The sequence below is a fragment of the Dermacentor silvarum genome, chromosome 9, assembly GCF_013339745.2.
Source record: "Dermacentor silvarum isolate Dsil-2018 chromosome 9, BIME_Dsil_1.4, whole genome shotgun sequence".
In the NCBI taxonomy this organism is placed as follows: domain Eukaryota; kingdom Metazoa; phylum Arthropoda; class Arachnida; order Ixodida; family Ixodidae; genus Dermacentor; species Dermacentor silvarum.
Genome location: NC_051162.1, coordinates 155,462,015 through 155,477,633, shown reverse-complemented (window position 1 = coordinate 155,477,633; position 15,619 = coordinate 155,462,015). Strand labels below are relative to the sequence as shown.

General features: G+C 45.3%; 1 protein-coding gene across 4 annotated transcripts in view; it reads left to right on the top strand.

Moving 5' to 3' along the window:
- LOC125940092 (uncharacterized) overlaps positions 1-14,350 on the top strand; it is a 29,252-nt gene extending 14,902 nt beyond the window's left edge. For 2 of the 4 annotated variants that reach the window (XR_007463332.1, XM_049655764.1), the window contains one exon: positions 968-1,242. Coding sequence is in view for 2 of the 4 variants with exons in the window: in XM_049655764.1 (XP_049511721.1) it covers positions 968-1,070 (103 nt within the window). In the remaining 2 variants the exon portion in view is untranslated. Of the gene's footprint in view, positions 1-967; positions 1,243-11,665; positions 11,903-14,262 lie in introns of those variants that run through there. The other 2 variants (XR_007463331.1, XM_049655765.1) reach the window with 2 other exon arrangements.
- The last annotated feature ends 1,269 nt before the right edge of the window (positions 14,351-15,619 follow it).

Below are 15,619 nucleotides of genomic sequence, written 5' to 3'. Positions count from 1 at the left end.
CGCAGTGGTGCGCTGGCGTATGGGTCGAATCCCATGGAAGGTGCCGAGCATTGCAGCAACAGCTGCGAAGGGGGGTCCATCGTTCTTAAACCACACGACCGAGCCCGCATGGTCACTGGTCTGGCGCGCTGGTCAATTGGGCCACGAAAAAACTCTACGCGATTTCATTGAACTACCTTGAATACAATGAATGGGTGAAGCTTAATTTATAGTAACTTGGGCATTTCTCCAGCAGTCCCAGTATGAATGTTTGGTGTGAGATAGTCAGCAATAACAATTTTAAAAACATTCCCGGCAATATGCACCACACCACTACCCCACACCTTCGCGAAAAGACCTGTGTGTTGTTGTATGTTTAGCTGTGGAGATTGTGCCCTTACCCATACGGTGTCTGCTCGAACGCCTTCCAACGTGTGCCTCTCCAACCTCAATCGTTTAATACGCTTTTCACGATTTGTGTCCGAACATGCTGTTTACCGACTGACTGGTTGGTTGCCTGAGCCTTATATTTCCTCTGTCCTTTGAAAGCAGCAGTCTGTGTCAGTAGCAATATTTTCAAATCCTTGAACAAGTTGCGCTGACTCTTATGAATTCTAGTTCAGTAATTTATCCCAATCGTGAAGCAGAAGAAATGACGGAAATGATACTGTCGAGTGCTGATATGGGAGCATGATGAGTAAATACCACAAAGGTCATTAATGAGAGCATATTTAAAACGCATGGAATTGAGGGAAATGCAAACAGTTCAGTAGATGGCTGAACTGTCCTTTCAGTCGAGTAATTTTTTTGGTTCTGGACGAAAGACATTGCGAATCTAAATTTGCATGACTTGAATTTCACTTTGCATGACTTCAATTTCATTCACCGATAAAGAGTTCTTGCATTGCGCGATGAAAGTACATTTTGTGAAGTGTACATCCCTATGTTGTCTGGTCAGTTCGAATTCAATCTGCTGCTTCATTTCCAGCTTGAGCCCGCCTCGTGACGCTTTCAGGGGACATCGAGAGCGAGGGGGAGCTGAAGCTTCTGTGCTGATCTCGAGAGGTATGCTACGTCACCGTGAGAAGTGAATTTCTCGTTCTCATGGGTACGATTGTGCTGAATTGTCACAGCATTGCGTTGCATGCTGGTGAGAACCATTTCTGTTTACATAAGTACCTGGTCTCGCAGTTGCTGCATGGTTTGGACGTGTAGTGTGCTATCTGTTATCTGCAGCAATGCTGCATTTCTTGCTACTGCGACCGATGGTGGTATAGCGAGGTTTCTTCTAATACCTTAGAGTTCAGTGCATGATTGTCCTGTACACGTTGAAGCATTTTGTCAATCATTTGACAAAATGCTTTACACAAAATGCTGTACTCGTTGAAGCATTTTGTCCCCGCCGTACCCTCTGCAGTGCAAGCCATGGTAAGAGCGCAAGTACCGTGGAGGCGATTACCGGATATTTTCGATTGCCATTAACTGCACGTCTACGGAACGCATTGAAATACTGTTTATTGCAAAATATTTAATCTCGTGAGGCCCATCGTCCACCTGTGTGTACAAATCTGTGCCGCTATCTGCTCAGTATGGGCCAAATAGAGAGCTATAAGCGGCCTGACATCATTGCAAGTTTACGGATTGGAGCTTTAACGCGGGTTACAGCCGCCGCCCACGGAAGTATGTGCAGTACATTATTCGAGAGCTTTCACCATCGCAAGAAACAAACACTAAGGCGTGCAGCTGCTTATCATACACGCATTCCTTCCCGCCATCAAATGTGAATTCGCGATCTTGCACGAACGAGAAGTCACGCCGGCAATCGGTGCTAGTGCGGTGGAACCTCACTATTCCAGAAAATACATTATAGGCGTTAATTACGCCTACAAGGCGCTGCAAATTAAGAGTTTTTGGAGTCTACTTAAGCAAACTACAACACTCTAGTTCACGTGTACCTATAGCGATATATTCATAGCTTAGTCGAGAATTATAACTATGAATCATCTCTGCTCTGCTCAGTGCAACGTGCACATGTACCTGCCTTCCTTATGTAGAGGTGTCAAAGAGGCCCATCGAAACGCAGCACATATCCAGTGCTCTTTGGGATCGGCTTGGCATTGGATAGTGCAGTTTAATAAACTGCATTATCCTCGAGATCGGATGCATTTTAAACTGCACTATATACGGGCAGCATGAACCGGAGAGCAACCTATGGTGTGTCGACATAACATCAGTCGTTCCCGTCGAAATACAATATGCTTGACGGCAACACCGCGTAACTCCCGCAATGCCACACGGCGAATGCCGGGCCAATGCCGTGTTTGAGCAGAAAAAGCAGCAGTTATGGGCGCCCTTGTTACTTCGTTCTATTGCGTGTCGTTGCATGCTGCCGACGAAGCATGTTTGTGATGCATCCTGGCTCAGCAGCACGTGGAACTTACGTCGAGTAACTTGTGGATTCTTGTGTGCTGACTTCGTTTTGTACTTGTAGCAGTTGCTCTTTGGCCTCGCTATGGGACAGACGCTTGTTTAACCACATCTTGCAGGATCCTGATGTCAGGATCCTGACGATGCCATGCAGTGTGCCGCGGCATATGAACGCTGTGGCTCATATGCTATAGTCTATGACGACTGGGGCGGACTTAGCGCAGCAAACGCACTACTTGGCCATCGCGCCGGGCGAAAACAAAGACGCCGGTGTCCTTGCTCTTTGACAAACATGCCGAAGACTCTTAATATAGTCAATTATGACACTACAGCAATACTCGCTATAAAAGACCCACCATAGTCACAGCTTCGCTGGCTTCCGCCTTCATTGTAGTGGAAGGGCTCTGAATATTTATTACTGTACGCAAATAATTCCACCGAAATGCAGACGGGCGACTAATACTCTTGTTCGGCGCGCAGAAGAGAGATTCGTGAATAGTTGCCTGCACCATTATTTAGGACCATTCCTACAACAGAACAAATCGGCAGTCAATAGCTCCCTCACAGGACCTTTATTGGTAGAAATTGATGCAAACAATTAGTGCTATAGGCAACAAAGAGCTGTCATGTGTGGGACTTTACTGGTATTGATACAAATGTTTGCCCTGTAAGCGACAGATATGCAGGCGGACGAGCGATACGCTTGTTTGGCCGGGAGAAGAGACTTTCGTGAAATGACTTTCTGCATTTAGGACCACTCTTACAAGAAGGAATCGGAAGGGAATAGCTGCCTTATTACGCCTTTATTGGTAGAAATGTACACATACTACTCGTGCTATGCGTGAAAGTGTATTACGCCCTACTGGTACTAATACAACCATGTTTATTCCGTAAGCGACAAATAGTTGTACCCAGAGTTGAAAATAGAACCTGTCGAGCGACAATAAGTTGCCTATAAAAACAATAGGATTACTATATTGGGACTAATGGCACAATTAATTGGTATTAGTGCTCTTAGAATTTTTTATAGGGCTTGCTGGTGTTATATTGGCATACTGGGTCCCTCCTAGCCAATCTGAAGATGCTAATCACTCTGATTAGCATCTGCAGATTAGCATCTGCATCGTCCTTACATGACATCTGCCAAGTTGACCGTAGAGTTTTCTTATGGAAAGCGTTTTGTACGTGGGCGTTTTTGCACTATGGCCCCTGGCGGTCACGTGACATTCTCAGTTTGCATCCATGTTCTGGTATTCTTGGTGGTTGTTCTTCAATCCGGCGCCTCATGCGCCAATTCCGGACAATAGTGAGCGAGGGGCGGGGTATATTGAAGAGCGAACTGCGAAATTGAAGCTTGATTTATTAAATTTAAATGGAAGTGTAATAAACCTAAAGGAAGACCTCCTTGAGGTCTTCCTTGAGAAATGGTTCATGACATTTGTTTGTGGGCTGCTATTTTGAAAATTTTGAGGCTTCAAGAAAATCTCGGTTTAACGATCTAGAATATTCAACTTACCAATCATACGTATTTTTGTTTCGGATGCGACTTTGCTATTATAAATTTCGGCTGTAGCACGACAGAAATTCCCGATAATATGCACATGACAGCTCAACGACATGCCGGGTAGTGTGACTGCATTTTTGGGAAATGAACTGTTTTCTTCATCGTGTGTAACGGTGTGCTGCCGGCTGGCTAAGCTGTTGAACAAATGTAACTCCGCAGTGTCCTTGTGGTCCGCTCTACAACGTGCAGGGAAAGCCACGCTGCTGCGTTGGCGCAGCCATCGGCTGGCAGTCTAGGTTAGTTAGGTTATGTTAGGTTAGGTTAGGTTAGGTCGTCCCTTTTTGCTGTAATCCAGGGTAAAGAAAAGTGAATCCTTATGTGAAAAAGTGCAGTCAAAGCCACCCAATAGTTTGGGCACGGATCAGCCACTAGTTTCGGAAGGAGGCAATTTGGCGCCAATTGCGTTGTTTTTGGCCATCGCGATGTGAGGGCTACTCAGTGAAAGGGGCTGACATGAAAGCAACAGAACATTTATCTCTACCTGACATGCGAGTGCAAGCCTTAATGATGTTACAAGATAAACCAAGGAATACTCAAAAGGAGGAGATAAAGACACCGACCAAAAAATGTTTTAAAAATATATTTAAAAATACATTAACGATTCGCTCGGTGTCTCGAGCTCCTCCTTTTAAGTATGCATCATCCTGACCACACGGGCTTCCGTCATACTCTCGACTTCATAAACCAAGGAATGTTTTAAAGGTATTCTGCCTTACCACTTCCTTTGGATAAGTGTGAAGCACATTACTGATACATTTTCAGCACACCATACGTGAAAAATATGTCGATTGAACTTTGCCAATTAAACGTATGGTTAGTGAATGTTCAGTATGCAATCTTTGTGGTAACAGACTTTCGCCATCTCGTTAGGCATTTCTCCATCGCCGATGCCATTAATGCACCTTTGCTGTCACAAGTCCAACATTTGCCTGAGCCTTATAAATAAATCATATTCTTCATATACGCATACACACCCACCACACTGGCACTCGGCAGTGCAGTGGATGTGCTGAGCGACACGCTCGGCAAGTGGGTGTTCCGCCAGAGCACGTAGACTGGACGTTAACTGAGCACACATTTCCACGAAGTTCCTTCTTTTACTGTTTGTGTCGTACTATCTGTGCATTTGTACAACCACTGTGTCTATGCCGTCACGGACGTGCATGAAGCCAGGATTAGTTGTCTACAAAACAAACTATATGCACAAGGTTGTCATTTCGCGTGTTCTGTATCACTGGGATATCATAATGAAATGAGACATGCTATTTTGAACAGGAGTCGTCGCGCAGCTTTGGAAAACCCGAAAAAGTGATGTGCAAGCGACAGCTCGAGAGATGTCAGTTAACTGAGTTTCGTTGCAGTATCTGACATTTGTTTCTAGCTACCCAGTGCGTTTGGTCCTGATGGAATTTATCTCCACAGGACTTTTGTGGGCCCCTCTACAACGTGCAGACGCTGGTACGCTGTAATGATGTGACGGCGACTCCGGTGGGCAGTCGACATTCTCGGAAAGGTTGGTTCCTTTGAACTTTGTGTTGAGCTTACAAACGCCGAGGCCCTCCTTCTGTGTGGAGAGTGAAATTAGTCTGGTGTAATATATGTGGGCGTACATTATAGCTGATAAGCATCTGAAGTCTAATATTGAAGGCTATTATGTTTTTCTAGGGGCAATATAAGTCGTCTTATATTAAAACGTGAAGGCCCTAGCACCTTTTCATTATTTTATTAATTATTTGCTATTGCCCCGACACGCGCGCGTGTCCGAAACGCATTAGGCAGGCGAAGTCCCAATTTGACCTGCCGAGGGTGCGAGCGCCATCTGGATATGAATTTCGCAACTAACCTATCCGTGCGCGCCGCTTTTGGTATGGTAGAAATTCTGGAAAAGGGGTTTGTGCTTGTTTCCTCGAGTGGTTTTCTCGTATATTCAGAATACAAACCGACGCCGCCATGTCTGTAGGTTGTAGTTATGTCGTACTTTAACCATTTTTCTGACGCATTTCACTGAGAAATTCAATTTTTGTTCACTACCTTGAGCCACGGTGAAAGCCTGCGCGGTCGAGGGTCGCGGTGATTGGGGATGATTTTCGCAGCCACGCATGCCGACATCCACACCGACGCCGGCGCTGGCGCCGGATTTTCTGCGACATGGGGTCGTTAAAATGACACAGAACCGAAGTCTTTCCGGATGCTTGTATGCAGCAGGAAGCATTCTCATGCGAAGCCGAATATAGTGTGAAAGGTCTCGTACTCTATCCTTACCGTTGAATTGTCGCATATTTTTTGTCTATCCCCGACACATCATGACGTGAAGGCTATGTGAAGGTAGCTTGACTATAATTCGGCAGTACAGAGATATTTCATGCAAGAAATCCACTGTAGCAGACGCTGTAGCAGACGCTGTAGCAGACGCTGTAGCAGACGCTGTAGCAGACGCAGTAGCAGATAGTTTCTTACAATATGCATCGCACCACCACTATTCGTGTTCACGGATGGTAGGCTCCGAAATGTCAAATATGCTGTACAAAGCGAATCTTCAAATTCAATTTGGACACTTTGTTGTTTAGACAAAATGACAAACCCCTGGAAGTTTTACCAGGGATATTTGAAGCACAAATTATCGTAATATGGCAAAGTAGCCCTCGAAGGCTATTGATGCGTAAAACCAAAGAACTGTGGTTTTTGCTAATAGTGTCATTGAAGATGGAATAGAATATTTCGAATAGAATACTGGAATAGGAATAGGTTATTGAACACATTTAGAATACTTGAATAATGACCTGACCGTTCCCACCATTCTAAAAAGTTATTCACATCGTAGTATATTACATAATTTATTACATTTCGCGTTATGAAGCCTTGATTGTTAAGCGCAAGTGGAGCTTTAGGGGGCGCCCGATTATAGATGTTTATTCTATCCTGTAGTGTGCTGAAGATGCGGGAATAAAATATGCATTTATAATTAATATGAAGATCACATATAGCAGATAATTTGGGGGACCTTTTGACTTCGTTTAAAAAGGTTTGTTTGTAGCATGGAGGCAGGAAAAAGCCGAGGAGAGGCCCTACTTCCTCCAAGCTTTCTAGAGAAAGTGTAGAGTAAGTAACGTAATCGCGGTATTTTAATAAGGAAGGAGTTCAAGCCCGCCGTAATTTGTGGTTCGTATCAAGAAAAAGGAGAAACCCAGAGGCCCTACTCCCTCCGCGCGCTAGACAGTGTGTAGTAAGTGACGTAATCGCGGTATATTATATTTAGTTAGTTATTGTAATGTCAGATATAATGTATATGTTTTATGCATATCATATGTTTAAATTAACTTGCTTTTGTACATATTAAAACACATGTTACTCGCAGTACTCGCAACAGCGTTCTCGGGAGAGGTTCGTTGAATTATTTCGTTAAATCTGTTCTCCTATGAGGCAAACAAAAGTCAAAGCCTCTTAGACTTCTGAGGGTTGTGCGCTTTGTCGCTAATTCAGGCACGGATATCGAGACAGGATTGGGATGTGCTATATTGCCTCCGTCTTTTCGTAGAAAACATGCATTGTCATTTTGTGCTTCTAGCTATAATCATTCTATGCTTAGACGGGATAATTCATTGTCATCTCATCTATTTAGATATCCGATCGCCCCTGCCACGTGTGCCAGGTTGCTGATTCACTTGCTCGCACTAAAACAATCGGCTTTCTCCTGCAGCAGCAGCAGCTACTGGATAGCCTTTTCCAGAATTTCGCCTTTACCCTTTTCTGCCTCCGGGTTGTGTGTGCCTAAGCCAACTTTACTCTCATAACGATCTGAACCAACTTTTGAACTTGTGCGTATGCTTTGAAAAAGTATTTCATTCGCCCATCGTGCGCAAACATTCAGCAGCGGGCAATAAGCTTGCTTGGACCTGTGGACTTTTTCCAGGCTCATAAACCAGCTGCCCTCGCTCATTCTCTAACGGGTTGCCTGAGTCCTCCATTTGACGTTCGTGAAAGCCCTCCTGTTTCTTTTGCCGACTTGGGAGCGGCCACAGGCATGACTTAGCGTGTATCTGTGTATTCCAGGTATTCGATGAAATGACATTAGTCTATCCTACGGAACAAGCTGATGTGTGCCTGGTAGATAATTTCCCTCTCTGGGTTACTACAATGCAGTGAGTTTATTGAAATTAGCTTCATCCCATTTTATGCAGCAATAATTTATATCCTAATGGTGAATCTGCGGTCTGTCTGTTGCAGCGTTTCTAAAATCCTGAAATGACGTGCGCAGCTTCTAAAAAGCGAATTTCTATATTTGAAGGCGAGTGTTATAAAGTATCAATTTATTTTGCGTGCAACATCCAAGAAAAGTACAAAAACCGAGTTTGGGTCAGCTGAGTGAAAACAAATAAATTATTGTGTATTCTGATAATTGATTTTGACCTGCTTCCTCTTTTCTGGAGATTATAACCTTTTCCATTCTATTCACTCAGTGTTTATAGAATAACCTACTTTTTTAGTCCTTTACTAAATGAGAAGTGTTACCACATTTTATATTTGTTTCGGTAACATACATACGCCAGGAAGAGCCCAGCATATGTAGAATTTTTGTCACTCTTTGTGCAGGGAATGGAGCTTTAGAATGTTTGTAATAAGTATCAGCATATACAACACATTGCTTTTGCAATCCGCTTTGTATTCAACAAAATGTTGCGCAAAATTTGCTCGTGGGATGTTTTTCAGGCTAGTATGTACTGATGTGCTCAGCCAGCAGTATAAAGAGTGCACAGCTCAAAGCGATCCTGTTGTAATACACTCTAATTGCGGATAGAATAAGCTTGGTATTTAGTTATGAAAGAAATTAACAAAAGCAAAGCTCATAATCTTTGTGTAGGCTTTCTTATGCATGGAAGCTGTACTTTCCTAGCTACACTAAACAACTGACACTGTTTACTTAAAGCTGTATCCCTTTGTACTAAATGCACTGTGCTTCGTAAACACATCATTGTGTCTTCTTAAAGTTCTCCATTAATGTACCTAAATATGGAATCAGTTGTGGAGCATTGTCACTGCTGAAGGGCCACAACATTGCCCATACTTCGAAGATGAACATACTTAACAGCTTGTAGGTGTGTATCAAAGTGTGCGTATGAGAGCTTGCGGGTGTGTAATGAAAAAAACATTTCTACATAACCTTTACTACGCCTCTTGACAACTGGCTGAAACGAGTGAAACGCACAGCAAGTTGACGGTCTCACCAAATGACGCAGGCTGGACAATGTAGTGAGCATACATGTGCCCGGCATTCGTTCTGTTATTGTAGGTGTTATACTATCTGCACGTTTGCACAACCACTGTGTCGGTGCCATCACAGAAGTGCACCAATCCAGCATTACTGTTTTCTACAATACAAACGTGGGTTAATAAGCACAAGGTTGTCATTTTTGTCGTTCTGTGTCACTGTCACTGGAACAGGCGTCGTGGCAGGTGCAGCTTTGGAAAAGCCGAAAAAGTGTAGAGTGCGTTATGTGCAAGCGACAGCTCAACAGATGTCAGTTATAGTGGGACCGTATTATGAGCAAGTGAACAGTTTCATTGCAGTATCCGACATTCGTTTCTGGCGGTCCAGTGTGTTTGGTTTTAATGGAATTTATCTCCACAGGACCTTTGTGGTGCCACTCTACAACGTGCAGGCAGCCGTCAGCTGTGATCGCCGTGAAGGCGACTCCGGTGGGCCGTGGACATTCTGGGAAAGGTTGGTTCCTTTGACATTTGTGGTGAGCTTGCAAACTGCAAGGCCCTTCTGTGTGAAGCCATCCCCACTGAAAGAGCGGATGAGCAGTTTTTTTTTCGATTGCGGTTAGACGGCACAGCTTGTGCAGAAGCACCGTTCTACCGTGTTCCTCGATATGTTCTCCGCTGTTTGCAGTGTGGTGGCGTGACAGCAGCCGTACAGTGCAAGCTTGACTGAGAGCTCGGCACTTGTGTCATTTAGGTGTTTTGTCAGATAGCCGATATGTTGCAGGACCTTTTATATGTTGAATCCGAATACTCGCTGTGGAGCGTTACGTGGCGCGCGACATGACTTAATAGGTGAGAAATCGACAGTAATTCTTGATTATGAAGTTGAAAAAGGTTAGCTATAACTAAATAACAAGCACGGTGTCACGCGCGCAAAGGTAAACATGGACACATCTCGCTCGATGACCGCGGAAACTCCTCAAAACGCTGGAGTGAGAAAGCGCGCCAGCAGCAGCGGGCAAATTGTCCTTCGCGCTGTCTTTCGTCTCGCTTCAACGCGAACGTCGAAAGCACAGCGCATACGAAGCTACCGGCACTCGGCGGAGGCACTTTGTACCCATCGCAGATCGCTTTGAAGATGAGGCCCTCGCCGGCACACCCTTCGGCCACATAGTAGATCGCTTTCAGGATACGGTGCCTGCGCGGCAGCTCCATCATCAGCAGCCGCAAGAGCAGAACAGATCTCGCGTGCGCGAGATTAAGCTGCGGGTGCCGGCTCACCTTCGCACGCTTCCATATATACGCACACAGCGTACGGCGCGCGGTGACGATTTTATCGCCGTTGGACCTTATACATAACCTCATGACGACGGCGACCGCGACGGCAGCAATTCGCTTGGAGTGTCCATATAATTGCTACTTGCAATACTTGTCATTCGTATTCACTGTCGCTACTCTGCTTCGCATCTAGCGAAATTGCCATGTTTTTTTACCTTCTTTCAGCATGTGCGATGATTTTTTTTGATGTCAAGACTACTCCCTTTTATTTGCTGTAACAATCTAGATACCCGAGCTCACAATTTTACGCGACTATTTGGAGAAATCGACAAAAGGCAGAGAATTAATTTGAGCAATAATGGTGGCACATGTACAATGTGCATCGCTAATTGACCGTAGCATTGTGACGCCCTGCTCTGAACGATATATTAGTACTCCGTGACTTTCTTTATCAAGCAGTAAAGTAATTTTTTTGGTGTACGCAATTTTCTGTCATTAGTAAGATTGGTAAATGGTGCGCTTGTTAACCAGGCGAATTGGCACCAGCTTTTGTAGAGTTGTGCACTAAAGCTTGTACAAGTATGCAAATCTGGTGTGCCATATATTTGTGCAATAAGATCGCTACGATTCAGTGCTCTGTCGGAACAATATCTTGTATCGAATAAGGTTCGTTAAATGGGCACCGAAATACTTTTTAGGCGTGGTAAGCAGGGGGGAGGGGGGGGGGCAACATATGCACCCGGCAATATGCACCACAACCACTACCCCACATCTTCGCTAAAACACCTGTGTGTTAGTGCATGTTTAACAGCGGACGTTGTGCCCTTCCCCATACTGTGTCTGCTCGAACGCCTTACAACGTGTGCTTTTGCAATCTCAATCGTTTAATGCGCTTTTCACGATTTGTGTCCGAACATGCTGTTTATTGTCTGGTTGCCTAAGCCTTGTATCACTGTCCTTAGAATGCAGCAGCAATCTGTGTCAGTAGCAAAATTTTCAAATCCTTGCACAAGTTGCGCCGACTCTTATGAATTCTGGTTTAGTAATTAATCACAATTGTGAAGCAGCTGAAATGACATGGAAATTGTGTGACATGAGATGTCATTGCGACATCACATTAAATGACATTGCGCGATGAAAGTACAGTTTGTGAAGTGTACATCCCCTATGTTGTCTGGTCAGTTCGAATTCAATCTGCTGCTTCATTTCCAGCTTGAGCCCGCCTCGTGACGTTTTCTGAGGACCTCGAGAGTGAGCGGGAGCTGAAGCTTCTGTGCTGATCTCCAAGAGGTATGCTACGTCACCGTGAGAAGTGAATTTCTCGTTCTCATGGGTACGATTGTGCTGAATTGTCGCAGCATTGCGTTGCATGCTGGTGAGCACCATTTCTGTTTACATAAGTGCCTGGTCTCGCAGTTTCTGCATGGTTTGCACGTGTAGTGTGCTATCTGTTATCTGCAGCAATGCTGCCTTTCTTGCTACTGCGACCGATGGTGCTATAGTGAGGTTTCTTCTAATACCTTAGAGCTCAGTGCATGATTGTCCTGTACACGTTGAAGCATTTTGTCAATCATCCGACTCTTGTGGCGGGCAGGGGTCCGTACGTATGCCTGGGTCGTTTCAACTGCGCGCTGCGTGACATCACTGTGGGCCTACATGAATACGTGGTGCACAGAGTGAGGAGTGCCAGGACTTGACGCAAGGCATTGGTATTAGTGCACCCACACAATTAATTGTCGGGGATGTCGTAGGTCATGCATGAATGCATTGGCTACTGGCGGCAGTCCTAATGATTGACGAGGATACGTTGCGCAGGGAATGCCATATGGAAGGCTCTTAGCGAGTACTGCTTGCATGCTTGAGCCGTTGCGCTGTAATAATTGGAGTTTGCTTACTTTCCATTCATATCTTTTCCTTAATCAGGTAAAATGCCAGTTACGGTACCCACCATGAAATGAGATTTATCGCAAGGGAGATCTCTCAATTTGAGATCGATGGCCGCAAAGACTAGGTTTGATTTGTTGCTTGATTTTGAATTCAGCCTAGCACCTAGCGAAATTACAATAACTGTTTTTACCTTCTTTCCTCCTGCGTGATGCTTCGCTTTGATCTCAATAATAGTCCCTTTGTAATGCGAGAGAATTATATGACGTGGAAATTCGACTGTCGAGTGCTGATATGGCAGCATGATGGTTCAGGGAGTTTAGCGGGGGGGGGGGGGGGGGGGGCACGACCCCTCCCCGCCGTACCCTCTGCAGTGCAAGCCATGTAAGAGCGCAAGTACCGTGGAGGCGATTACCGGATATTTTTGATTCCCATTAACTGCACGTCTACGGAACGCATTGAAATACTGTTTATTGCAAAATATTTAATCTCGTGAGGCCCATCGTCCACCTGTGTGTACAAATCTGTGCTCAGTACGGGCCAAATAGGGCGCTAATAAGCGGCCTGGCATTATTGCAAACTTACTGTTTGGAGTTTTAACGCGGGTTACAGCCGCCGCACACGGAAGTATGTGCAGTACATTATTTATGACCTTTCACCATCGCAAGAAACAAACCCTAAACCGTGCAGCTGCTTATCATACACGCATTCCTTCCTGCCATCAAATGTGAAATTCGCCATCTTGCGCAAACACGAAGTCACGTAGCACACTTCGCCGGCAATCAGTGCTAGTGCGGGGGAAGCTCTTTATTCTAAAAAAATATACATTATAAACGTTAACTACGCCTACAAGGCGCAATTAGGCGTACAAGGCGCTGCAATGTTTTCGGAGTGTACTTAAGCAAACTACAACACTCTGAATCACGTGTACCTATAGCGATAATTAAGGGGAAACTGAGACATCCACCCAAATGTAGCAATTTGCTACAATGAAAACCCAACCGGGTTCCTCGAAAGAAAGCCTCGCAGTTGAAGAAAAAATCGTCCTCGTCCGGGACAAATTTTTCTTCCAACTGCGAGGCTTTCTTTCGAAGAACCCGGTTGGGTTTCCATGGTAGCAAATTGCTACATTTAGGTGGATGTCTCAGTTTTCCCTTAATTACTTATCTCCACCTAGCGGATTTCCGCTGAACTATAACATCAAACCTATAGCGATATTCATAGATTCGTTGAAAATTATAACTATGAATAATTTATGTTCTGCAGAAAACTAGAAATGCTTTTGCGCCGTTATTCAGAAATTTGCAGAGTGCCGCGCAGCGAGATGTCACTCAGTTCTCTCAGTGTAACGTGATACGTGTACCTGCCTGCCTGATGTAGAGGTGGAGGCCAATCGAAAAGCAGCACTTATCGAGTGCTCTTTGGGATCGGCTCACTTTATTAAACTACACTAGCCTCGAGATCGGCTGCATTTTAAACTGCACTATCTTCGGGCAGCATGATCCGGAGAGCAACCTATGGTGTGTCGACATGGGGTCAGTCGGTCCCACCGAAATACGATAGGCTTGACGGCAACACCACGTAAACTCCCGCATTGCTACACGGCGAATGTCGGGCCATTGTCTTGTTTGAGCAGAAAAAGCAGCCGTTATGGGCGTCCTCGTTCCATTGCGTGTCGTTGCATGCTGCCGAAGCATACTTGTGATGCATCCTGGCACAGCAGCGCGTGAAACTCATGTAGAGTAACTTGTTGGATTTTTGTGCGCTGACATCGTTTTGTATTTGTAGTAGCAGTTGCTCTGTGGACTTGCTATATCCGACATTTGTTTCTGGCTATCCAGTGCGGTTGGTCCTGATGGAATTGATGGTTGATGGTTGATGGAATTGATGGAATTGATGGTTGGTCCTGATGATGATCTCCACAGGACTTTTGTGTCGGCCCCTCTACAACGTGCAGATGCTGGTACGCTTTAATGATGGTGACGGCGACTTCGGTGGGCAGTCGACATTCTCGGAAAGGTTGGTTCCTTTGACCTTTGTGTTGAGCTTACAAACGGCGAGGCCCTCCTTCTGTGTGGAGAATAAAATTAGTCTCGTGTAATACATATGGGGGTACATTATAGCTGAGAAGCATGTGAAGTCAGATATGGCGAAGTACGGCTTTGGCTAAAATTTAAGTGCTTGAAAACGTTACTATGGAGGCAAACATGCAATTGGGATGGTACGAGCAACAATGGGCGCCATTGTGCTGCGGCACCAACGGCGCAATGGGAACTGGCGACTCAGTCGCGCACGCTGAACGGAGGAAAGCGGGAAAGAAGCATGGAGAGGGGGGGGGGGGGGCGGCTTCTACTCTGCCCGCAACTGCGTACTGGTACTTTGCCCGGCTACGGCGGTCGCCCGCACTGTATCTTGAAAGCGATCTGCAGACTGCTCATGGCTTTGTATGCGCTGTGCGTTCGCCGCTAAGTTTCCGTTGAAGCGAAAGACCGCACGAACATTCGCTCGGTGCTGCTGCTGCGCATGCTCACGCCAGCGTTTTGACAACGGTAGTCTGCGGTCATCGAGTAGGATCTATTCATGTTTGCTTGTGCGCGCTGAGGTCATGCTTGTTAATTCAGTTAGTGAGCGAATGTGTCCAAGTTCATATTGCTTATAAAACTATCCTTACTCTGTATAGCTCTCTACTAATTGGATATCGCAATTGATGCTTTGACTTTCTGGCAAAACTGCGACTTTTTTGACACCTGGAAAAACCCGCGGACTGATCCCAATTGCGGGGTAGGTTTCAGAGACATGCAAAATCGACGTGATTGATACGTGTTTCAACATGATTTCTTCTATATCTAGTAGGCAACGCTAATGGCTCGTAAAGTAAGTGTTATTCCACCAATCAAGCAAGCAATTTATTAAAATTCACTAATTCGCTTTGTAAGCAGGAATTCTGGGAGCACGTGTTATGCAAAACTGACGCGCCACTTTCGAGAAAGCCGCTTTGCAAAGGTGCGGCGTATGCATTCCCGTTACGCTTAACGCTCATGGTGACCTAGTTTATCCACCTCGACCTCATACGAGAACCTATACATCTACCGAGATTTGCCAATAGTCTCAATATGCATCAATATGCATATTGATGCATATATATGCGGCAATATGCGGCAAGGTGTAGACAGCCTCGCACCTGATATTGTTGAGGTGTCGGTAATCGACACAAAGGCGCCAACTGCCGTCCTTCTTGACAAGGATAACAGGGGGCGCCCATGGACTCGATAACGCCTTCAG